At 36.0% G+C, this 26,124-nt stretch overlaps 3 protein-coding genes across 7 annotated transcripts in view; 2 read left to right on the top strand and 1 right to left on the bottom strand.

Moving 5' to 3' along the window:
- LOC135743956 (probable E3 ubiquitin-protein ligase HECTD4) overlaps nucleotides 1–5,268 on the top strand; it is a 70,725-nt gene extending 65,457 nt beyond the window's left edge. For all 4 annotated transcript variants that reach the window (XM_065261872.1, XM_065261871.1, XM_065261870.1 and 1 more), the window contains exons 71-76: nucleotides 44–147; nucleotides 411–632; nucleotides 1,478–1,644; nucleotides 1,738–1,933; nucleotides 2,015–2,237; nucleotides 2,341–5,268. In XM_065261872.1, the coding sequence (XP_065117944.1) occupies nucleotides 44–147; nucleotides 411–632; nucleotides 1,478–1,644; nucleotides 1,738–1,933; nucleotides 2,015–2,237; nucleotides 2,341–2,477 (1,049 nt within the window). In that variant the 3' untranslated portion in view covers nucleotides 2,478–5,268. The remainder of the gene's footprint in view (nucleotides 1–43; nucleotides 148–410; nucleotides 633–1,477; nucleotides 1,645–1,737; nucleotides 1,934–2,014; nucleotides 2,238–2,340) is intronic.
- A 654-nt stretch (nucleotides 5,269–5,922) lies between these two features.
- On the top strand, nucleotides 5,923–9,378 carry mrpl21 (mitochondrial ribosomal protein L21). Its single transcript, XM_065261868.2, has 7 exons — nucleotides 5,923–6,078; nucleotides 6,468–6,528; nucleotides 6,695–6,780; nucleotides 7,022–7,185; nucleotides 8,595–8,647; nucleotides 8,931–9,034; nucleotides 9,139–9,378. The coding sequence occupies exons 1-7, from the start codon at nucleotides 5,985–5,987 to the stop codon at nucleotides 9,201–9,203; spliced, it is 627 nt and encodes a 208-aa protein (XP_065117940.1). The 5' UTR covers nucleotides 5,923–5,984; the 3' UTR covers nucleotides 9,204–9,378.
- Nucleotides 9,379–10,490: 1,112 nt separating this feature from the next.
- Nucleotides 10,491–25,405, bottom strand: mapk8ip1b (mitogen-activated protein kinase 8 interacting protein 1b). 2 transcript variants are annotated; one of them, XM_065261866.2, is made up of 12 exons: nucleotides 24,937–25,405; nucleotides 24,218–24,329; nucleotides 20,400–20,606; nucleotides 19,993–20,074; nucleotides 17,169–17,996; nucleotides 16,652–16,727; nucleotides 14,314–14,489; nucleotides 13,970–14,073; nucleotides 13,494–13,601; nucleotides 11,316–11,386; nucleotides 11,149–11,247; nucleotides 10,491–11,046 (listed from the first exon to the last, which is right to left on the bottom strand). In XM_065261866.2, exons 1-12 carry the CDS (start codon nucleotides 24,990–24,992, stop codon nucleotides 10,974–10,976), a joined length of 1,992 nt encoding a protein of 663 aa, XP_065117938.1. In that variant the 5' UTR covers nucleotides 24,993–25,405; the 3' UTR covers nucleotides 10,491–10,973. The 2 variants fall into 2 exon arrangements, with proteins under 2 accessions (XP_065117938.1, XP_065117937.1); XM_065261865.2 differs by having other exon boundaries at nucleotides 20,400–20,610; nucleotides 24,219–24,329.
- Between the last annotated feature and the right edge of the window lie 719 nt (nucleotides 25,406–26,124).

The following is a 26,124-nucleotide window of genomic DNA, read 5'->3' as shown; positions in this document are numbered from 1 at the left end:
CATTATATTACACGTGTGTCATATCTCCTGTATTTGTCCTCAGGTGGCTCATTCAGGCACTTCTTATGGCAGGTGTGCAAAGAGCTTCAGAGTTCGGCCCTGTCTCTGCTCCTGCCCTGCCCCAGTGCCGCAGCTAACCGCAACAAGGTAAGAAAGCTCCACCGTCTTTAAGATCTGTACGCCACTTTGATCTTTTCAGGAAGAACGCTTCAGATGGTGTTTTACGGACAATGCATAATTTATTTTCTAAATGTCATGAAATGTTTTGCAAATCATGTTTTGAAACTGAAAGAGTTTGACATCTCATTACCTAACCAGTGCCGGATTGGAGCTCGGAGTCACTTTATACAGTTCTGTATGTTTCAGATATGCCTTTATCTCTCATGTGAACTTTATTTGATGTTGCTTAGGGAAAGTTTATCCTGACCCCCTGTCCCATCACTTACGCTGAGGAGCAGCTTCTTCATTTCTTCGGCCAGCTGCTGGGCATCGCCATCCGGGCAGATGTTCCTCTACCTCTGGATCTGCTCGGATCCTTCTGGAAGGGTCTGGTCGGTGAAGCACTGGACCCAGAATCGGACTTTCAGGAAGCTGACTTGCTCACATACAACTACATCAACAAGTTTGAGAATGTAAGATATCTCGTATATTTCTGTTGTCATAAATACATAAACATTCATGAAGGGGAAATATCATGAAGCAGGTCACAAACACATCCGGGTCACATTACACTGCAAAAAATTATTTCAAGAAATAAAATTCTTAGTATTTTTGTCTTGTTTTCAGTAAAAATATTTAAAAATTCTTAAATTAAGATGCTTTTTCTTGATTAGCAAAACGACCCAAGAAAATGAGTCTAGTTTTTAGATCAAAAATATCAAATTTAAGTGATTTTGGGTATAAAACAAGCAAAACAATCTGCCAATGAGGTAAGCAAATTTTTCTTGAATTTTTCATGAATTTAGTTTTTAAGAAAACCCCATTCGCAGATTTTTTGCTTGTTTTATGCCCAAATCATTTAAATTTAATATTTTTGATCTAAAAACTAGAATTTTTTCTTGTAGATATTTTTACTGAAAACAAGACAAAAATATTAAGAATTTTTTCTTGAAAATCATTTTTTGCAGCGTACACCTTAAAATACGTAAAAATAAGAAATTATATTCTGCTGAAATAAAATTAATATAGAATATATATATAAGATATATTACAATAAATCTTTATCAATGTACGCAGAATTAATTTGGACTCTTTATTAAAAAGTATTTACATATCATGGTGTTTATTTCTTCTGCTATTAGTTTCTGCTGATTAAAATAAAAATAAAACCATGCAAAACCTTTTTTATTAATTTCTTAATTTAATCTCTTTAATTTTCTTTTTTTTTTATTCTACATTTTCTAATGTTTCTTCTGTAGATTTTTAAATAAAATTTAATCTAAAGATGTTTTTATGTGTATAATAATGTCTGTTGCAGGTGGTTGATGAGGCGGAGCTGGAGGCATTGTGTGCTGAGGTGTCATCACAGGGTCACGTGAGCGAGAGCCCCGAATCACCGGGTCGCCCCAGCTGCATCTTCACCTACATCACCATGACGGGAGAGGAAGTGGAGCTCTGCCAGGGCGGCCATGACATCGCCGTGAGGTATGAGCCTATCACCTGCTTTATCCTGTGCATCACACTTACGATTGAGTTTAAGTTTGCCTCAAATGTATTTATCTGCGTGTGTGTGTTCAGCTGGGAGAATAAAGATATGTACGTGCGAGCGGTCCGTGACTTACGCCTGCGTGAGCTTCAGAACGTGGAGTGCATGTCTGCTGTACGAGCCGGTCTGGGCTCCATCATACCACTGCAACTTCTTACATTACTGAGTCCTGCAGAGATGGAGCTGCGCACCTGCGGCCTACCCGAAATCAACCTGGAGTTTCTCAAGGTTAAACATTCATTCGAGTTAACAGCCTCACAAACATTTGCCTCGGTGTTGGTTTAACGTCTTCTCATTGTTATCATCTAGGCTCACACCATGTATCAGGTGGGGTTGATGGAGACGGATCAGCACATCGAATTCTTCTGGGCGGCTCTTGAAATGTTCACTCAGGAAGAGCTCAGCAAGTTTATTAAGTTCGCTTGTAACCAGGAGAGGATTCCCTTCACCTGTCCCTGCAAAGATGGAGGTCCAGACACTGCTCACGTTCCTCCGTACCCCATGAAGATCGCTCCTCCTGATGGGGCAGTAGGTACGTCACCTCTGACGAATTTTAAGTGCTGTACTCATTTTATTTCACACTAGAGAATGAGGCAATGTTAATGAATGACTTTCGTGTTGGTGGTCTGTTGCAGGTTCACCAGACTTGCGCTACATCCGCGTGGAGACCTGCATGTTTATGGTAAAGCTGCCGCAGTACTCCACCCTGGAAGTGATGCTGGAGAAGTTACGCTACGCCATTCATTACCGTGAAGATCCTCTCAGCGGTTAAACTGAGAATCACCACACAACCTTAAGCCATTACACACCAGGTGTCAGTCTGTTTTTAATGAAGAGGGGCTGAGAACAGCCAAACAAACTTGCCTTCACGCAGAGGAACGGCAGCGAGTTTGACTGCAGCTTGTGGTGGATGAAAGGCTTTTATATAATAATGTACATATATGCTGTTCAAACAGATGAAAGATGTGAAGAGCTTCACCTGATTCTCTCGGCTGTTTAATTCTCTCTGCGTCTCGGTCACTGTTATCTTCTCCGTATTACTGACGGTGATTGTTGACGCACCTTCATTCAGGTAGAAGCTCATTTTAGCTTTATCAAAGAAATGAACTTTGGGTTGAAAAGTTACCTGCGGGTTTTGATATACATTTGAGTGAATCTCAACAAAAACCTGTGAGGAACACGTTTGGGTCATATTTCACCCCAAATCATCAGAGAATAAGATCATACACAGCAAAAAATGATTTTATTACTTAGTATTTTTGTCTTCTATTTATTACAAATATCTAAACATTCTTAAATCAAAGCTTGATGAGCAAAATGACCTAAGAAAATAAGTAGTGCTGCCTCACGATTAGTCGCGACTTATCGTTTGCAGAATAAAAGTTTTTTTTACATAATATATGTGTATGTATATAATTAAGAAACATTTGCATGTGTATATACATGTTTATATTTATGTATAATCTATATATAAATATAAATATTTATTATATAAATATATTTTTTTCTTAAAATGATACATGTATGTGTGTGTAATTATATAAACATAATTATTATACACTGTACACACACATATATTATGTTAAAAAAAACTTTTATTCTGTAAACGATTAGTCGCGACTAATTTTGAGGCAGCACTAAAAATAAGACTAGGTTTTAGACTAATAAAATACAATTAAGTGAATTTGTGCTTAAATTTTTTTTTTTTTTTTTTGCTCGTTTTAATCACAAAATTACTTACTTTTTCTATTTTTTGTCTAAATACTAGATTTTTTTCTTAGGTCACTTATCAAGCAAATACATCTTGATTTAAGAATTTTTAGACATTTGTACTGAAAACAAGATAAAAATACTAAATAAGAAAGTCATTTTTTGCAGTGTTATTTACAAGGAAATTTCATTGAATGATAATTAAGCACATTCACAGCAAAAAATGACTTTCTTACTTAATATTTTTGCTTGTTTCCAGTACTAATATTTACAAATTCTTAAATTAAGATTTAAATATTTACTTGATTAATGACATAAGAAAATAAATCTAGTATTTAGACAAAAAGCATAATATTTAAGCGCATTGTGCTTAAAACGAGCAAAAAAATCTGCCAATGAGGTAAGAAAAAAAATCTTGAAATAAGTTTACTTTTTTCCTTAAACAATTAATTCAATAATTTTTTTACCCAATCAGCAGATTTTAAATATTTGTTTTAAGAACAAATTCACTTAAATGTTTAATTTTTTGCTCATCAAAAAATGCATCTTAATTTAAGAATTTTTTTATATTTGTACTGACACAAGACAAAAATACTAAGTAAGAAAGTCATTTTTGCAGTGTTATTACTGATGTGTCTGGGTGATGTTATTCTCAGTAATGTTTTTTATTAGTTCAACAGTGTTTTTTGTCAGTATGTTTATGATATTTTATTTCATTACAGCTGATAAGAATGAGGAAGTTGCTTGACGTGACAAGTCTTTGCTCAATTTGCTCCAGACTTGTTCGTAACGCGTTTGTGAGATTCGCTCATCTTGAAATAGTTTTTCCTTTCTATAAAAGCAGCCGCTGATGCTATGAACTCAATCCAGGAGCTATAACGCCGCATGTGGTCCAGCATACATAGCAAGATTGCTAAGACACAAATATCTGCTTATATTGTTAAAGGTGCAAATGCTGTTTAAGTCCGTTACAGGCTATAGAAATATAAAACACATTCAAGTGATTTCAGATGAGATGTTTGCAGTGTGCCGTTTGTCATCTTTTTATTTTTTATGCTGTTCAGTTTGTGAATCTCAGTTGCCAAACTAACATTCAAACCCTTAAATCTTTTTTTTGGTTGCCAACTATATTACACCATATATCTGTACTGCAGTCTGTTTGGTTTTATTGCTTACATGGGATGATTTTTGCCATCATAGTTTCATAAAGCATGAAAATCTTAATTTTACTAATGCATTTGTTTCTTTGAAATGGCTGCATTTCATCTGCCTAAAAAAGAGAAAAAGGTTTAAAAAATTTCAATTTAGTTTGAGTTTTTTAATTTTTATTTTTTGTGTCAGCCTCTAAAGTTTTAAATTTGGATGTTCTTTATAGGATTTACACAATGGTGTGTTGTAAATCAGTTGTATTATGAATTATTTCTGGTGAATGAGTTGAGTAATGTGTAGACATCATTACAAACACATCTGATGCTATTATAGATCTATTGCAGTGCATTGAACAACATCAACAGTACATCACTAGGTGCGCGTGCGTGTGTGAGTGAGTGAGTGAGTGAGTGAATGAGTGCGCGTGCGCGTGTTCGCTATGGTTAACTGCTGCTAGTCTCATACATTTCTCGCTGTATCTCGGGTGAAGAGTTGGACATGTCGATGTAAAAAAACATCCGCACAAGAAGCCGAATGCAGTGAAATACATGTTGTATATTTAATTGATGATATTTATTACAGTTATTTATGATTGCATTCATATGAGTCTTACCTCTGTGCATCTGCTGTCTGAACGAATATACAGAGGTGACGATCAACTCAGTTGTTCTGTCATCATAATAAATTATTGATGTATTACACAACTTTGTCATGTACTGTGTTTTTATTTGAGTTTTTATTCAAAGAATGTATGATTTTCATTATAAAATTATACCTAAATAAATTATCAAAGTATGGTTTGATGTAATGTATTGCTAATAGTAGTTAGTTTTGTTGAAGATTGTCTACATGTTTCGCAGTTAAAGCGTATAGATACTGTTGATAACGCAAGATTACTAATAGACTCGTCAACCGACAGGCTGATGACGTCAAAGTTTCGCGAGAGCGATTTGAAAGTAGGCTCCTCGGTATGATTTCTCCAATCGCTCTCGCGGTACTTTGACGTCATCATTTATCAGTTGGTGCAGCGCCTCATGAAATCGAAGTCTATTTTTTCATAATAGAAACAGGAAAATTATGAAATATTTACATTTTTAAATGGTATCATATAATACATCAAAGTTTTGCTTTTAATATGTACTTTAGTGATTCATACTGTAAAAATAATTGACTTACAATTAAAGAACAATAAAGATACAGTTTACGTACATGCACACATATACGTCTCAGTAGCTAAGCCATTAAAACGTTTAATATATCTAAATAATAAACGTAACGTGATGAAAACACTAAAAAAAAACACTACACTGAAGAGAAACAAAGAGAACAGACTTCGACAAAACACCGGAACCTTTGTGTTCAGCTCGTGTTTTCGGAGGACAGTATTATTAGCGGAGCAGCGTGTTTCCGCTTGGTTCTCATGATGGCGATGACTTTGATCAGAGGGAATTTTTCAGGAATATTAAGAGTTTTTCATACAACAGGATCTCATTTATCTCCGTCTACAGCTACACGTCTGTATTTCAATTATTTCATTGATACATATGATGATTTTATTACCGTTATTACCTCACGTGACTTATTTATTCATTTCTGCATATGATCACAGTGCATAAAAAAAGAAACGCAATTATTATAAAACCATGCATGTTCAGTTTAATGCGTGCTGTTTAGTTAAAGGAATTAAAACAATTGATGTTAATGTAAAGCAATTAACATTTATTTGGACAGTATAAATGATAATGTTGTAGTAATAAGTGTAATATTTTACTGTGCTTAACTGATTTTTATGTTTAGTTTATGTTGTTTTATTTCCCCACGTGTTGACATTGTGCATATCAGCTGGTTCATTCATTCATAACGTTAGGTGTCGAGCTGATGACGTCACTGTTATATTTTACAGGCTGTTTGGTTCCTACATTGACATGTTATCAAAACTCTTCAAGCGTCACAAACCCTGCAAGGTAAACATTCATCATAGTGTCCGTGTTTGTTTTAATCTCATCCTCATCTTCAGATATGATTGATTTAAGATCATGTATGAATTAATTTGCATGTTGATGTTGTTTAATGCTCCTGTGACATGAGCGGATGTTATTAAAGTCCTAATGTAGTTTCATTTCTTCTCAGTTTTGTTCCACACACATCATTATCTAAACCACCATGGCCAGAACTACCAGCATTTGATCCTGAAGATGAAGAGAGAAAACATGGAGGTAAGATTTGAGTTTACTGAGATAGAAACTAAAGAACTGGAGGTGACTGAAGTTCATGTTTATAGTTCAGGTACTCGTTTTACAATAAAGCATTATAAACATTATAAAATGTTATGATCGTCTTTATGACATTACTATAAAAACACACACAGCAGCAGAGAATAGAAGAGTTTGGATTGAATTGACTTAAACTGATTTAATTTTTTGGGATATTTCCTGTGTGAATGTTTTATATTCCCAGTGCTTGTTCAGAAGGTAAACGGCCTCATTCAGAAAGGAGAATACGGACGATTGTTTGCTGTCGTTCACTTTGCTGGGCGTCAGTGGAAAGTCACAAATGAAGATTTGATCCTTATTGAAAACCACATTGATGCCGAGTGTGGTGATCGAATCAGAATGGAAAAGGTTTGTCATCAATCCCAGAATCCTCAGCTTCTTTCATCTGCTGTATTCAGATAATCATTATTAAACACAGATCTGTTTAAACAATATTATGCTGTAGAGATGGTTTTAGTTGGTTGAGGTTTAGCAGTGTGCTAAATTGAGGGAGGGGGGTAGGTTGATCTCGGACCTTTTATATGCATTAAGGGACCCCTATAAAGCACAAAAATATAAATTAGGGTGGTCTTATGGTTTTATTAAAATACTACATGAATTTAAAATTGTCGTGCTGCGCTACCACAAAGCGATACCGTCCATTATTTTTCCCAATTTTGCAATAAACAACTCCAAAAGATTTCTGTCTGTAATAAATGTAAACTCTCAAGTGCGCCTCACGCTGTTTTCTGGAGGAATTGACAGATTGATAGATAAAGATTTAGGATTGCGTTAGGAAGTTTACAGATTCTTCTCAAACTATTATACAAAACATTTTTGATCCAAGATCACATCTTACTTAGCTAGGTGACCCCCATAATCTTAGGCATAGTTTGAACTAGTAAGTTAGTAATATTGCTAATAAGCTAGTAAGTTGATTGGGCTAGTAAGTTGATTGGGGAGCCTTTACTTACCCCTGCTTTACTGTATACCAGGCAGGTACAGCGAATGGGTGTTTCAGTTACAGGAGATAGGCATCACCCCTTGTATAATGAATTTCAATTACTCCCATCAAATCGACGGTATAGAGTACCACATTGCACAACAAAACGATTTAAGAACAGCTTTGTCCCTGCTGTGATTAACCACATGAATAAATTAAAGGCGTAAAAAGGGTTTATTATTTTATTTATTTATTTTTTAATTGCTATCTATTGATGTATTTTACATTGTTATTTTATGTTACTGTTCTTATGATGTCCTTTTAGTGTTGTTTTATTGTTGTTTGTGTGAGGAACTGTGAACTTGCCACTGAAACCTAATTTACCTAAGGGTATAAAATAAAGGAACTTGAACTTGAACTTGAACTTGAACACTGGCTGTGTGTAGCCGTGTCATTAACAGTATCTTTAGTGTTTCTGTGTGTTAAAATACTGCCGAAAGACAGTAGAGCTCAAAGATCTATTAAAATTATTGAAACATGTAAATATGCAAATCACAATGGTATTTTAATGCTTCAAAAAAAGTTATAAATAGTCAAAGTTTTAGGGGGTCCACCGGTCCAGTTAGCAGAGAGACTGGTGACACAGAAAGATTGATGTTTCTCTCTCCTCAAAATAATGTAAATTGTGTATTTTGGTTATATAATTGTACAATAAAAAAAAAATGACATACCTAAAAGCATTATTGTTGCATACTGTATGTCATATTTTACTTCAATATCATGCAGCCCTAACAGACTTAAGTATTAAGGATTAAATAGGCGTTTTTGTTTGCAGGTGCTGTTGGTCGGAGGAAATGATTTCACTCTTATTGGAAAACCACTTCTAGGGTAAGATGCATGTTTCTAGTATTACATATAAACTAGATGTTATTTAACATTACATGACATGTTTTTTTAGCTTGACTGGTCATATATGTGATGATTTGGTTACTAAAGAAACAGAAATCTCTTAATATGTTTGAGCACAAACTCGTGTAGGAACGTTTAAATGAACAACTTAAACAGAAACCTTTCATCTTTATTAATGCAGGAGATGTTTTGTTATATGGAGATGATGTTGTGTATATTTTAACACCATATGATCTATATTATCTGTTCTTCTGTCACACAGCGGTGATCTGGTGAGAGTTCAGGCCACAGTTATTGAGAAAACTGAATCCTGGCCAATGGTTCACATGAGATTCTGGAAGAGACATCGATACCAAAAAAAGAGAAGTAGGTTTGGTTTTAAATCCAGTGATTGTGTTGATGTGCATTAGTTGTGTTAAAGGTTTATTTTAGTGCATTAGTGTAACACATTTTTTGTTTTGTTTTTGCAGCCATTATTCAGCCTCAGACTGTGTTGAGGATAAACACCATTGACATCTTGCCCAAACTGCTTTAATCTGTTATTTATCTGCCGTCTCTGTGTAACATCAGGCCTGATTTTTAAGGTTTGTGGTCATGTAAATAAAGTTTTCAAATTAATATCTTTTATAGTTGTTTTTCTGTTAAGTGAAATAACATCTGTACACAGACGAATGTTGCCTGTTGTATATATCAAATTAAAAAATGTTTTTCTTTATATGGTTTGTTACATTTCTTGTAGTATGACTTTAACAACCTTTTAATATGTTTAACTTTAAAAGCTTTAAAAAACTGATGGGTCACGTGCCTCCTCCTATTTTTGAGTTCAAGCTAATTCAAAATCAATGAAACATCTTTTGATCTCTTACTTTGTTTTATTGCAAATATGATCAGTTCATCACTTTTCTGATATTTTCGCTGATTTAGTCACATGCTTTCTTCTGGATGCGATGAATTATTAACAAATTATACAAACCCAGACGCAAAAGTTACCACAGTGTAGAATTTACCCTATAACTGTGTACAGAGATGATGGTTTGAAGTCCATATTTTAATGTTTATATCTAAATTCACCCTTAGGGGTCACATGTGATCGAACTCCGAGGTCAAATATAATGCAAAAATGCCGCCTTCTAATAATTTTATATAGATACGTTTTATAGGCTAGTTTTTAAAAATGTTATGCTCTTCATGCAATTAAAATGAAATGTGAAATAAAATTATTTAAAAAAAAATGTAAAGAAATATTAATTAAAACATTACTTTTAGATCTGTTTAGATCGCATCAAAGCAACGTCTCTGAAATCTTTAATGGTTGTTTGGTTCAATTGATCAATTATAGTTTTTCCAGAAGATAAGAAACCATAACCTTGAAACCAACCCATACCTGCAGTGAAATGTTTTTAGGTCCAAGATATATCTCAAAAAATGTGTTGAGCAGTAAATATTTACTGTAATAAGTTTGATACATGCTTACATTTAGATCCTGATTTCCCCAATAGTAATGTCACCAAATGTTTATTTTATTAGACAGAATAAATCAAACCGCATTTGGGAAAGAGTATTTATTTTCAGGAGCTCATGGTTTTAAAGGGCACACATAACTTGTGCTTTATTCATGGATGATGCTCAATACTTTAATAAAAATAATAAAAACAACTTCAAAAGTTTATTAAAACAATAGTCGGGTGAAACTGAAGTTCAGCTCTCAGAACGTCCACAGGGTTTTCTGTTTCCAAAGGTTATGTTAAAACAACTCATATTCTCATTAACTTTATGAATTATTGCCTGAAATCTTTATTTTAAAGGTTATAAGCAAGTTAGATTAAAAGAAGCAATTGTACCCTTTATTTGCTTTTTTAGTGTTGTAATATACACTCAGATTTATTACTGTATATATTTACAGTTTCAAGACATATATTTATTTTGGTGATCTATAATGATTTGAACAGAATAATAATCATGAATCTGAGAGATGTGTTGAAGTCATGACGCACATTAACATCAATGAGTTTTAGATCTGATGTATGAATGGATGTAGATTTTACACACGGTTGATGTGTTTTTGTGATATGAAAAATAGAAGCAGCTCTGTTAAGTGAACGCAGAACCAAAACACAGCAGCGACATCAAAGATCTGATCAAAAAAAATAATCTCAGCATCCAGGAAAATAATTTCATTTCTCTTCTGTCAGTATTCTAGGTTACGTGCATCTTCTTAATGCTTCATTTCATTATACAGCCGGCAGTCCATCTGTTTGGTCCTTATGTTTGGTCAGTCTTGTTAGTCTTATACAGGAGATCAACGTTACTCCAGATAGATGTCTTCTGTTGGACAAGAGACCTCCACAAACTCTTTGTAGTAGAAGTGAAATGCTTTCCTGTCAAACACCACAGATAATACAATCACTATAAGAAGACCAATATTAATAAAAAACAATTCAAGAAAAAGAAAGCTTTATGTATAATCTGAATAAACAGACCTGATGGATTGTGCCAGAGGTTTAGTGGAGTTTTCAGACACAAACACATGGCAGGCGAATCTTTCATCAGCTGGGTGTTTTGTAATGAAGCCAAAATACCTGTGGATATATCCAGATGTTAAACTTCAGACTTCAGACAAATAATATAGTGTAAAATAATAACTTACTTTCTGTTTTTGGGATGATAACCGCAGAATGAGACGTTTTTTAAATGGAAAAAGTGACTGTACTGTCCGCTCTGTAGAAACAAGACACACATCATAAAGATCTTTATTCAGGATATACACAATGAAAATGTGTCTTTATTACTGTATTCATATATTATCTGTACAGTGTAAAAAGTGAAAGTTAGATTAACTTTCTTAAAATACTTTAATTGGTAACAGCTGAAAAACAAATTTCTTTCAACTTGAATTTTCGTACTTTAAGTGAAAAATATTTAAAGTGAACTTTTTTTAAGATGTTAAATATTTGGTGTCCCTGTGTGAAATATGTGAAGTTTTAGCTTAAAATACCACACAGATGATTTATTATAAAATGTTAAAATTACTTTGTAGGTAGGGGTGTGACGGTCATTATATAACCGTGAGACCGACGGTTATAGTTGAACACCGTCATTAGAACTCTATAACCGCCAAAACCGTGTTATTAAAATATTTTTTAAAACATTTTTTATCATAAAGAATTTTTAAATACTAATTAAAAACAACTGTTAACAGTCTGTGTTACACGCCCCCTCACGTTCTCATGCAGTGAAAAATACAGAGCGGAGCAGACACTGACAACGCGCTGACATACAGGACAGACCAGGTTACTTTTCGGTTACTTTTGAGATTTAACATATTAAACAAAGTCTCACCTTTCAAATCATCTCTTCCTTCTAGTTAATTTATAGCATCAAATAAACATCAATGACCATGAGAACGACGAATGTTGTTTTATTCGCGGAAAGGCGGCAATACACTCCGCTTTTCAAGTTCAAATCCTCCCATGCTAATCTACTAACTCTCTTGAACGCACATTCACTGCTAGTTGTCTTGCTGTAAATTTTAAAGAAACGTAGAGCAAGTAGCTAATCAGTGTCTAGTTTATTCAAACGCCGGGTGAGCACTGTGCAGCGCGTCTGCGGAGAGCGTTTGCTGCGCGTGGCCATTGTGCTTTCACACCGGCTGCGTTTAATAACAATCTCAAGATCACATTACTTTCTTTTACCTGCATTTATGAGCAAAACCTCTTCAATACGCTTTTAATCCACATTGTTTTCGTGCTGTTCTGGTCCGTGTAATGACAGATATAGACACAATTACAGACATAAAAAGCCCAATGCACAAATCTGTTTCTCTGAAGATTATTAAAATAGATGATAGATAGAGGATTAATTTATGCTGGGCAGAGAGTGACAGCGCAGTCTTCTGGCAACAGTGTGTTTTTTAAATATTTAATTGCTTTCTGTTAAATTGTTCAAAGTTATTACTGTTTAAAACACACTTGGCATCACATTCATGATTTTATGGTCAAATGACACTTTCCCGTCAATCCACGAGCATTTAAACGAGCAAAACGCCCCCCACTGACGGTTATGTGACGAACCGTCACATTTGACTCACGTCATAACCGTCATCACCAATTCTGAAACCGGCACACCCCTATTTGTAGGTGTAAGCAAAAATGTGCTGTTTTGGGGTGTGTCCTTTAAAATGCAAATGAGCTGATGAAATTCAAACACTGATCGCTATAATAATGTTTTTTTTTTCACTGCAAAAAATGATTTTCAAGAAAATATTTTCTTAGTATTTGTGTCTTGTTTTCAGTAAAAATATCAAAAAATTCTTAAATTAAGTGATTTTGTGCGTAAAACAAGCAAAAAAGAAGAATTTTTAGATATTTTTACTGGGAAAAAACTAAGAATTTTTTCTTGAAAATCATGTTTTGCAGTGTTGAACTTAAAACAATGAATCAATTTTGATATCAATTATTTTTTGTCTCTCTGCACTAAATGTCAGCGTTGTGATTGGATAGTGCAGATTAAGGGGCGATACTATTATGATAAGATCCCCTTCTGACATCACAAGGGGAAACAAATTTTAATGAGCTATTTTTCACATGCTTACAGAGAATGGTTTACCAAAACTAAGTTACTGGGTTGATCTTTTTCACATTTTCTAGGTTGATAGAAGCACTGGGGACCCAATTATAACACTTAAACATGGAAAAAGTCAGATTTTCAAGATATGTCCCCTTTAAGTTGAAAAAGCGTAACATTTTTATAGCAATACTCCGGCCAAATATCAAGATTACCCCATGATTTTTGCGTTTGGATGCGTCTGTGTGTGTTTGTGTCTTACACTTTTAAAGTCCTCGTGTACTGTAAGCTTGAGTCCTTTCACGCTGACCTCCAGACTGCAGGTTGATGGTGGATTATAATGAAGTGTCAGTCTTCTGTTCACTGCGATCTGAAATCAGTCAATCATACAGCAGAAGTCAATCTGAGATCCTCACATCTGCTCTTGTTTCTGTTTCTTTTTAGTGTAAATTGAAACCCTGATCAGTAAAAATGTCATTAAAACCATAAAAATGTTTTATCTGGTTATTATTATTTGATGTCATATCTATAGCAAATGTTATAATAAATTGATCATGTGGTGTACTGTATTGTATTCTAGTATCTTCATCAAATAATCTAGATTTGACTTCATTTTGATTGATCTTTTACTTATTACATAGAGCTCAGCATTACGAGCATAACCCATCAACAGTATCTGATTTGCGCTATATTATCGGATTACCAGCTGAAGATGATGTTGGACTGACAGATACAAACCTTCTGCATAGCTGCACACAGCACATCATTGCCTTTGTGATGAAAAACCTGAACAGAACCCAGAAACTTCAGTCTGAACTCATCCATCCATTCATAACTCACTCCTGTTAGGAATATCAAAGAAATAATTTGCATTAAATTAAAAGCTATTCTTTTTTGATGGTTTAAAAACACAGAGAGAGATGAATGAAGGCAAAATGTTAAATGACCCTTTATTTATACATAAAACTCTTCTGCTATATGAATGAATGTAAATGTTGTTGAAGAGATGCTTGTTGCCATGGTAACAAATGAAAAGCCTGAGGCATTATCATCAGTTCAGCAGTGTTATTAATCTCTCGTACTTTTTAAAGTGAATTCAGGCTCTTTGAAGACCTCGGTGGCGTAATAAGCCGGAAAGATTCCTCGAGCTCCTGTCCTCATGTTATATCCCTCATACCAGTAATCTTCATCCTCAACCTCCACTAACAGAGGATCATTAACATCAAGCTCCAGTTCATCTTCATGACGGGGAACAAACCTGAACGACACAAGATCATACAGTATCAGATCAGCCTGTTTGCCAGTAAACATAACCAGTGTGATCTCATGAGAATTTGTGTGTATTTTTACGTAAAATGTGGTTGTACCACATGTACATTTACTTATGTTTTAATACACACTTAAACGTAGGTTATCAACGTGTTGACAGGACTAATACATTCATTATTTATGTATTAACAGCTTTACAGAGGTACAGATTGTACGTATTTCTATTTAAGCCCGTTTACTCATTTACCTAATGAAATGTTCATGACTTTCAGAGAATTACACAATATTAAACAAGACTACACTTTAAATAACATGTATCTAATCATTTAACCATTTTGTAATATTTAGTTTGTTTGCAATGACACACAAAATGTGTTTTCTCCTATGCTGTCTTCTTCTGCAACAATTATTACAACAAAACAAATCATAACAAAAGATTTACACAAAAGATGTTAATTTTATTTATTCGCTGTAATCCACATCTTTAAAATTCATACGATTGCAAGGAACAGATCCAAATTCAGCTCTTTATGCAGTGATCTTGATCTCAGTTCTCATGAGTGACCGTAAACATCAAATCGTAACATATTTTAACATTTTTTGTATATAAAGGGTTTGAGTTTAGAGTTAAGGGGATCGCACACAGGAAGCACAGCGCTGAGGCATTCTAAAAAACTCGAACACATTGCTTTCTAGGAGTATACGCAGTACGCACACCAGCGCCGACAGGTGGTGCCTGTCCGCACCGCCCAGCTACGACTCAGGAAGTTGCTCAAATCCCTGTCGCGCCACTCACATAGTTTAACTTTAAATAACATCATATTTGTCCTAAATCATTAACGATTAACATTGGCTGCTAAAATATATTTTGCATTTTGAAGTAGACGCTATCTGACAAAGCTCACGCTATTTAATTGTCCTATACGCGATTCGATGCGATGCTGAGCTTCGCGGCCGGTGTGCGACCCCCTTGAGGGTGGTAACATTATTGTTAAAATGGTTAAAGGGAAATTATACAGCAATCTTTATGGTATGAAAGATTTGTAAATGTTTTACATATTGTAGCTCTAAAAACGTGATAATGCTACGGTTAGAGATATTTTAAGTTGAGACAGCTCATGTGTATTAGTCTGGGATTAGACTTAAATTGTGTCTGGGCAAACCACTCCAATGTGTTCAGTCTTTATCTACCAGTGTTGGGGAAGTTACTTTTAAAAGTAATGCATTACAATTGTAAGTTACTCCAAAAAAAAAGTAACTAATTGTGTTACTTAGTTACTTTTCATGGAAAGTAATGATTATGTTTTATGTTACTTTTTCTTGGCTGAGGCTTGATCTCTTTCAGGCCTTGCAGGTGTTTTTATGACTGAAAAGCTCTGCATTCAGAAATTGTATATTTCATCACAAAAATGTCTAACTCTGGCCTGCCATCTCAGTTTCGGACTCAAGGGGGTTGTGCACACCAAAACTTTTAAACGCGTCTGAAACGCCTGGAAGACACTGATTGCCAGCTGAGCGCCAGCTTTCTTCAGCTGAGTGCTTTGGTAGCTGTGATACTTGAGCTGTGAGTCGTTTGGTTGTTGTAATACTTGTCCCGCCCCTCCGATTAACGAGCAGAGCTTTTCACCCAAAGTTGAATCTTTTTCAACTCTTGACGCTCAGCGCCGAGGGCCGGTTTTAGCGCAGAAGAAAACCGCTAGCTTATTTGAAAAACGCTGAGCTTCCATTGGAAACGATTGAAAACATGCACTGGCCGTGTGCGTAAAAGCTTTGGTGTGCACGCCTCCAAACTGTTTCCACACATGTACGCACAATGTGACTACGTTTAGTTTAATTCAGTACATATTTTTTTATATAATTAATTAAACTAAAAAAGTAACTTGCATTACTTTTTTAAAAAGTAACTCAAATATTAATGTGTACATTTAAAAAGTAATGCGTTACTTTACTCGTTACTTCAGAAAAGTAATATTATTACGTAATGCATGTTACTTGTAATGCGTTACCCCAACACTTTTATCTACAGTGACATGCAAAAACTTGACAATAAAACAACTTTAAGATAACTGCTGACTGAGTTTAAAGAAATACTATGAGGATCTCAAATATCAGTGAAACCTCTTGTATGTCATTGAACGTGTTGGTGTTTACCTGTAAACAGCTCGGTGTGTTTGTTCTCGTTCTTCACCGTTAATAATGCAGGAAAACAAACCAAATGATTCTGAACCTACAACAGACAAACAGATCACAGCAAATATTATAAGTTTCATTTGATTCAATTTTAACCTTATTCAAACCATTTTAGTTATTTATACTGTATGGGTCTCTGGCAAAAAAATCTTGAACATTTTTCTTAAACACTAAATTCAAGGAAATTCAAGAAAAATGTTGCTTACCCCATTGGCATATTTTTTTGCTTGTTTTATGCACAAAATCAATAAAATTTCATATTTTTTGGTCTAAAAACTAGACTTATTTTCTTAGGTCATTTTGCTCATCAAGAAAAAGCATCTTAATTTAAGATTCTTTAGATATTTTTACTGAAAACAAGACAAAAAGTTTTTGTTTTCTTGGAAATCATATTTTTTTTTTGCAGTGTGTTCCCTTAAATCAAAAAAGATCGATTACAAATAATTCTTGAATACAAACTATTGCTCATAACACTTACTAGTAGAGCGTGAGCGGCCGTTCATGAAAACATTGACAAACTTTCGAGAAAGCGGTCCGTCAGGGGTGGAGCTCTCTGATGGACAGCCTGAAGCTTCATCTTTCATTCCACCTCGACTTCTTCCTTCATCATCTTCATCCTCCAGCACTGACTCGTATGGAGATGACACACAGTTATCGTAGACTGTGGCCGCGTCGCTGTCATCGCTGTAACCGTGGTAACACTCTTTCAGACTGACCAGTTCCAGCTGATCGTGTTCATCGAACACCAGAGTGTATTTGGCCGAATCGTAGGAGAGTCCGTTGGTGTCTGAGTTCCTCGTGGATGTCTCGTGAGGAGCCTCACCGGCACCACAGTCTTTATAACACAGATCACCTGATGCCATGAGATCTTCTTCACTGCTGTCAGGCTCCTGAGCAAGTAAAGAGGAGTAAGGAGGTGGCTGGAGTTCATCCTCCTGCTCTCTGAATGAGTTGATCATCTGTTCATGTATTGGTGATTGGTAGGGTGGAGGAGCTTCGCTGTCGGCGCTGAGGGCCACAGGGGCCCGAGTGAACACCGAAGATCTCTCCGGCTCCAGGGCTTCAGTACAGCGCTGTACCGGGGTGAGATAGATCTCTTCTGTGGGCTCGAGACGCACGTCTGTTTGGTAACGGATGCGTTCACAGGTGTCTGTGGCTCTACAGGTCTGGACGGAGGTTTTGGAGGAGCAGCTGATGGTCGGCACTTCTGTGGAGGTGCCACAATCTTTCAGTCGACTCCGAGCACCAGCGCTGCTCTTCTCTTCATCACTGAGACAAAAGTGCTCATGAGAGGGCATCAATTCACCTGAATGACACAAAATCACACAGATGAGATATCACAACTATCAAAAAACAGGAGTTAGAGTCTGTATGTCTCATCATAGCAGTGAATGAAAAGTTAAGATTTGTCACAGACTGTAATTTGTCTACAATTTTTAGCAGTAAATGTTTGTGTTGTTGGCATTGAAAAAAAGTTATGCACTCTGCAAAAATGACTTTCTTACTTAGTATTTTTGTCTTGTTTTCAGTAAAAATATCTATTTTTTTTTTTTTATTAAGATGGTTTTTCTTGATGAGCATAATGACCTAGGAAAATAAGTCTAGTTTTTAGACAAAACATATAAACTTTAAGTAAATTAGTGCTTAAAACAAGCAAATAAATCTGCCAATCATGGAATAAGAAAAAAATTCTTGAAATAAGTTGACCTTTTTTGATAAACACTTAATTAAAAAAAAATTCTTATTCCATTGGCGGATTTTTTTTTTTTTGCTTGTTTTAAGCACACATTCACTTTTATATTTTTGTCTAAAACTAGACTTATTTTCTTAAGTCATTTTGCCCATCAAGAAAAACATCTTCTTAATTTAAGAATATTTCTATATTTTTACTGAAAACAAAACAAATGATGATGATCTGACCTTAAATCAAATTTGTGCTCTGATCTGAAAAACTCTTGTGCCATCAGTAGTTCAAAGTTTTATTCATCACAATTTAAGAGTTACAAGCAGAGTTGTCATTGTTTTATAGTCTGGTTGTATAATGACAGGTTTCATTATGACAATAACTTAAAGAGGACATATCATAAAAAAATCTGACTTTTTTCCATGTTTAAGTGCTATGATTGGGTCCCCAGTGCTTCTATCAACCTAGAAAATGTAAAAAAGATCAACCCAGTAATCAATTCTCTGCAAGCATGTGAAAAAATTGATAATTGGCTCCCCTTGTGATGTCAGAAGGGGATCTTATTATAGTAATAACACCATCTGCACTATCCAACAATGGCACTGCTATTTAGTGCAGAGATCAGCTCATTGCATTTTAAAGGACACACACAAAAACGGCACATTTTTGCTCACACCTACAAAGTGTCAATTTTAACATCTTATAATAAATAATCTGTGGGGTATTTTGAGGTAAAACTTCACATACGCTCTCTGGGGACATCAAAGATTTATTTGACATCTCTAAAAAACTCTTGTGAAATGTCCCCTTTAAAAGAGGAACTGAGCAGTTTAACACCACCATCTGCTGGCCATAAAAATCAGAATAACATTAATGATCTACTGCAAGTAGTTGCAATTCCCCCTGGTGGTTACTAGAGGAATTGCAGGAGGTTCGTGAGTGGATGAAGAAAAATTAATTAAAATTATACAAAAAACAAATAATACATTTTACTTGTTTTGGTCATGTCATGTGACCATTACACTTTAATATATCAGAAAACTGAAAACCTGTGCAAAATGGACAGATAAAAACTTTAAAATGGATGAAAAATAAATGTTTTTGCATGATCTCTAAAGCTAATGTTGATATTCGAAATCACCTAAACAAATCCGCCCCACACGTTGAGGTTAAAATTAGGGTTTGGATGTCATTTTATGTAAGTTGTTTTAACCGCAAACCCAAGCTGGTGAATCATATGCATGCAAAATTGGACTTTGACATCTGTATTATTGGTCAAATATACTGACATTTTTGCTGTTACATTTATTACTTTCACAGACACTTTAATGGCCAACAGGCCAACAAATAAAAATGTATCTTGTTTTGTTAAACAGACGAGAAAATGTCAGTAACTTTGTAATGATGTTGCTGTAAGCAGGGTTTATAAATGATACACATGACTGAAGTTGGCAGCACAGCTCGACTCTTTTGTCTCGGACACAACAATGACAGGCTCTTTCTCTTCTCTGCTCTTCTCTCTCTCTCTCTCTTTCTCTCTCTCATTTGTAGTTTGTGCCGTTGAAAAATCACATCATCATATCATCAATATAACATATGTTGTGTTTGATCTACTGACCTGTTTTGAGCGGTGATGAGGTCTGAGAGATTTTCTCCTGCCAGCTGAACTTCTTCGCCAATGAGTTGTTATTTAGAGAGTCCTGCGAATGAGACACAACACACAGTCTCAATCTGATCTCAGTCTAATGTGATATTCAAACTTATGAAGAGAGAGACTTGGATAAGTTAAAGAGCAGAAAAACCTTTTCTTGCACACAGAGCTGAAACACACAGGAGTTTTTGTCTGCATCAGTGTGTGTGTATGGCATTTAAAGTGATCCCCAAACTCTCTCCAATCACCCCCCTCTCTTTCCCACAGGCATTTAAACACAACATCACAGTGAGAAATTTGTCAGATTTGACATGACAGATATAAAGCAGAATAATAATAAGTAAGTGTATGTAGGTTCAGTGTTTCTTTCTTACCTGTGTGCGTGGTAACTGTGGGAACAGGTTGAGAGTGGTTGGTCTTTTTGGACGATAGGTATCCATGGCGACAGGAAGAGCAGAATCCACAGCAGGTGTTTTCCTGTCATATGTACTCCTATCAGTTGGAGTTGTTGTCTTTTCTCGACCCGATGCGCCTCCCTCCATCTTATCCAAACCACTACTGGATGCCTGCATCACATGATCCTGCAGGGATAGGAAAGATCGACTGTCAGTCAAACGAGAGAGAGGCCATTGAGACGCAGTGACATCAGACCGGGGCTTTATCTCAAATACAAAGACTATTCATGTGGGGCCTGTTTACTCACTGCATTACAATCACACACACACAAACCTGAACACCATCCAAAAAACAGCAGAAATGTGATGTAGTTAAGTGTTCATGTAACTCAACTGGTAGATAACTGTGTAAGCAATGCAAAGGTCACGGGTTTGAACCCCAGTGACGACACATACTGATAAACATATAGCTTGAAGGCACTGTAAGTCACTTTGGATAATAATATCTACTGAATGAATAAAATGTGTGACAGGTGGTCCAGCCCATATGTGACCCGTGCTGGCAAAAGGAGTTGGAATGAGCAATAAAAAAAAATGAGTTATTTATATTATGTGTGATTTGTTTTAATGGGACAAATATGACAGAGCTACAGTCGTGTTTGAAGTTGGTCGAGTCAGCAACGTTAACTCTGGGAAAAATCCAGTTAAAGGTTTTTGAAGGTTCAAAAGCAAATTCACCGCGTCCATTCCTTCAAATCCAAAAAAGATTTAATGCACACAAAGTCAAAAACAATATCTATAGGAAAAATATATGTTCAACGTTTTTCTTTCTTTTATTGTTTGATAGACATTGAGACAGACAACTTTAAAGGGGACATATCATGAAAATCTTTAAGTGCCATAATTGAGTCCCCAGTGCTTCGATCAATCTAGAAGAGTTGAAAAAGATCAACCCAGTAACTTAGTTTTGGTAAACCATTGTCTGCAATCATGTGAAAAAATAGTGCATTGAAATTTGTCTCCCCTTGTGATGTCAGAAGGGGATAATACTGCCCCTTAATCTTCACTATCCAACCACGGCACTGCCATTTAGTGCAGAGATCAGCTCATTTGCATTTTAAAGCACACACACAAAACGGCTCATTTACAAAGTGGTAACAAATTATCTATATGGTATTTTGAGCCTTGTAAAATGCCCCCTTTAAGATCGACTGTAATGCAAGGATGTAATATAATCTTACACATCAGATATTTTCCCTCAACAGTTAACCAAACATTCACTAAAGACATAACAGATTATATCTGCATTAATTCTTGTCAAAACAGATATAACTGTAATTCTGTCTGTGTGCATGCTTTGGATCTGTCAGTCAGCAAGCAAGTCCTGCACTTTATTTTCTAATAAAGACGCATCTTTGTATTAGATTAAGCGTTCAGAATGGTACACCTCTCAAAAAGCATGCAAATAAAAATCATTTTAGACGTTTAATGAATATTTAGAGCAGTGTTTTTCAACCCTGGTCCTCAAGGACCCCCTTCCAGAAAGTTTTAGATGTCTCCCAATTTAAAACACCTGAACTAACTCATCAGCCTCCTTCCAGAATGTCTCCCTAACAAGCTAATAATTTAAATCAGGTGTGTTAATTAAGGAGACATCTAAAACATTCTGGAAGGGGGTCCTTGAGGACCAGGGTTGAGAAACACTGATTTAGAGCAATGAAATCACTAGACGAAGGTTTAAAGGTGCAGTGTGTAATTTTTAGAAGGATCTCTTGACAGAAATGCTAAATAATATACGAAACTATATTATCACGGGTGTATAAAGACCTTTTTATAATGAACCGTTATGTTTTTATTACCTTAGAATGAGACGTTTTTATCTACATACACAGAGGGTCCCCTTACATGGAAGTCGCCATTTTGTGCCGCCATGTTTCTACAGATCCCTTAACGGACAAACTTTTGTTGCAATTCGCAACATCACCACTAGATGCCGCTAAAATTTACACACTGCACCTTTAATGTAGCCTACTTAATTTGATGAAAACCTCTATTTCGACCAAAATCATCATTTATACTTTTTTTGCCTCTATCGGGACTTATTTTGCCAGCACGAGTCATGTTTGTGTGCGAAATGTGTAAAGTTTATTATACGATCGTTAAAAACACCAAAACATCAAGTAAACTATTAAAAAAAGCTTAATGCTTAATTTGCACTATTTACAGAAAAGATGTCATTGGTCTCTGACAGCTCTTACCATCTCATGACCACCCCCACGTTTCCACGACAACCAGCCTGACAGGGAGAGCGCAGCTATCAAGATGTGGAGATAAACGATGCACGTCTTTGCAAAGTTCTTTGCTTTAACACGAAATTGCGTAGCTGTTCTATTAAAGCCTTTCTCGCTAAAAAGCCCGTAATGTCACTATTTGTGTGTGGAGGATAGCTATGCATTTATAAAATCATCAGCTCAAACGTAAAGGAGACAGCGAATCTCTATGCAACGGACCAGGATTGGCTTGTTTGTTGTTAACCCACAATATAACACCCAGCTCACGTCACGACGGAAGCCCAGTGGCTCAAACATGTGGAGAACTTCCTGTATTTGGTTCGGCCCGAGGTCCAGCAGTGTTCACACCACAGGTGGGTCGCCCCAGAGTTCGGCAACAACCGCTCCGAGACCACCTGTTTAGAGCGGTCTCGGAGCGGCCGTTTAGTGCGCACCCGAGTGCGGCTGTTGTGTTCACACTGACCCAAACGCACCGTACTCGGAGCAACACGTCATTTGGGCCGACCTAAACAGTGTATATGTGAAAACACCCTAAAACTGTAAATGTCATGTGACACATCTTAAGAAGACCTTCAATATATCAGCAAACAGGGAAAATATTCATGCATTTTACGTAAGGGATAATGTAGAGGCAGCCGGTAGTTATCGGGAAATAAGCCCCGACAGTGTGATCAGGACCCGACGCGAAGCGGAGGGTCTTGTATCACACTGAACGGGCTTATTTCCCGATAATTACCGGCTGCCTCTACATTATCCCGCTTATTACACGGCTACTTGTCACATAAGAAAAAAAACAGACATGAATATGAATTTGAAACATTTTATTGCCATATTTGTTTTAAATTAACATTTTTATCCTTCCGCGAAACTTTGCACAGATGCATAAAATGATCGTAATACCTTATTAAGATCCTCTGCTTCATACTTGTTCTGTCTCCATTTTTTTCTCTTTAACCAGTCTTTGAGAAGTTTTAATGCCCATTCTGTATTTTTTTGTGTGTTGGCTTCGTAGCTGTCATGCTCTATTTTGTCAAGTTCAGTCTCAGTAAGCTCTCTGTGTCTTGTCGTTGTTCGTTCTTCTATTCACTGTTTAAATGTTTTGTTTTTTCCGTACATGTTAAAATTAATGTCAAAATCCATTTTTAATTGTGGTTGTCCAGTGTTTGTCACAAGATGGCGCCAAACAGTAATCTTTATTGGCGCGGAGTGATTTTAATCGTACAAGTAGTACCGGCTATGCGTTATTACTTTGGAGCGGTTATTATTTGAAAAGAACGAACCTGCAAATGTCTCAACTGACCAATCAGAATCAAGCATTCCAGAGAGCGGTGTAATAAACTTTAATTAAACATGCATGAGATATTTGTTCACACATGACCTCAATGTGGTTAAAATGTTGTAAGAGAAAAATGCTGCATGTGTGAAAGTCCAGACTAACATTAAGCAGAAGATGACAGAAGTGGAGCTGAGCAGGTGATGTAGAAATATTGTGCATCATTTTCTCACCTTGATTTCAGAAGCATTGCAACTCGACCTGAGCCCAAATTCATCCCTGATCTCTGTGATTTCAGACAGATCTGGATCTTCAAATTCTTCCAGGCCTATGTCATGCGTCAGCCTGTCAACACAAACACATTCATCAGGTAAATAATGACATTCAATACAGATAGCAAAACGATCATGTTCAAATGTAAATACGTTCCATTATTTGAAATAAAGTAAATTAAATGATAAAAATGACAAGCAACCTACACAGCACTGTATTTATTCATCTGCCTGCCACATTGATTGTTTACAAATGAAAAATACTGTTTAATGTTACTAAAAAGAAAGGTTTAATAAAATCTTTAATCAATCTCAGCTTAATTTTTCTGGGCCTAACAGCTACGACAAAAGACAAAACATCTTACAACTCTGCTAAATGCAGGCTAAACACATAAACTTGTGATGCAACTTGATTTGAATAAATGATATGATCATGCTAATGTTGTTCTTCATGTCTTAGGCCTGTAAACTGTGTCAACAACCTGAACATGAAAGGACAAAAACAAACATATTCACTCCTGCATTTAAATGCATTTTACGGTCAAAACTTTGCTGTGTGTATTTGTGATCTCTCTGACCTTTATGCACATACAGTGTCTATACGTCACACGTGTACACGATCACTTCGACATACACAGACACATGAAAAACATCCATATAATAAAAGCATCGTGTCATACCATTTCTCCCACTGTTCCTCCGACCATTCCTCTTTTCCATCACTGTTGGAGTCCATTCTGTAAGCAATGCAGCGTGAGATTGTGATGACAGCTGCTCAAAACATTCATATTCAGATATCTTCATCTGTCACAGAAAGCTGCAGAGATCAGATGAGATGACACCAGCGCATGCAGCACGTTCATGTTTTCCATTTACTCTTATATTCAGGATTGTGACGTAGATTGTTGTCCTCCAAACGCTGTATCTCGGTCTCCTTCATCTACCTTCATGCTTTCATCGACATTGCTGCAGGATTTAAAAAAGAGTCCAAGAAATAAATCAGAGAGAGCGGTGATTTGAAAATTTGAAGAGTCACAGTACAGAGAGATGATGCTGAGACACAATTCAGTTTATTCATAATTCAGCATCCAATTCATCCAATAGCACTCGTGTTTTCAGCATCACCCATCCCCCAGCATCTCTCTCTCTCTCTCTCTCTCTCTCTCTCTCTCTCTCTCTCTCTCTCAGCTCTCAAGGGTGTTGTGGTGGATTGTATTGTATTGTATTGTATGTGTGTGTGGATACAGGTCTATTAATTTTTCCTCTCTCCTCCTTCAAGGACGCAGTAAAGGCAAAGGAGCCAAAGTAAATGGAAAGATTATATCATACACACAGAATATGGACGGTGTGTTTTAAAGGGGCCATGGCACAAGACTTTTTTTAGATGTCAAATAAATCTTTGGGGTCCCCAGACTACATATGTGAAGTTTAAGCTCAAAATACCCCACAGATCATTTATTATAAAATGTTTAAATTGACACTTGTAAGTGTGAGCAAAAATGTGGCATTTTGGGTGTGTCCTTGCAAATGCAAAAGAGGGGATGAAGTGCAACCACTGATCACAATGATGGGGGTTTGTTGTAATTGAAACTCAATTGTGCTGTGAAATATTTTCTCTTTCTCGCTGCACTAAATGTCAGTGCTGTGTTTGGAAAGTGCAGATTAAAGGGTGGTATTATCCCCTTCTGACATCACAAGGAGAGCCAAATTTCAGTGACCTAATTTTTCACGTGCTTGCAGGGAATGGTTTACCAAAACTAAGTTACTGTGTTGATCTTTTTCTAGGTTGATAAAAGCACTGGGGAACTGGATTGATTGAGTTTTATTTTAACCTCCTAAGACCAGGGCTGCGTTCAGCCCCGACAAAA

Source organism: Paramisgurnus dabryanus, chromosome 2 (genome assembly GCF_030506205.2).
Source record: "Paramisgurnus dabryanus chromosome 2, PD_genome_1.1, whole genome shotgun sequence".
Taxonomy (NCBI): Eukaryota; Metazoa; Chordata; class Actinopteri; order Cypriniformes; family Cobitidae; genus Paramisgurnus; species Paramisgurnus dabryanus.
The sequence above is the reverse complement of the archived record's forward strand: the minus strand, read 5'-3'. Positions and strand labels throughout refer to the sequence as shown.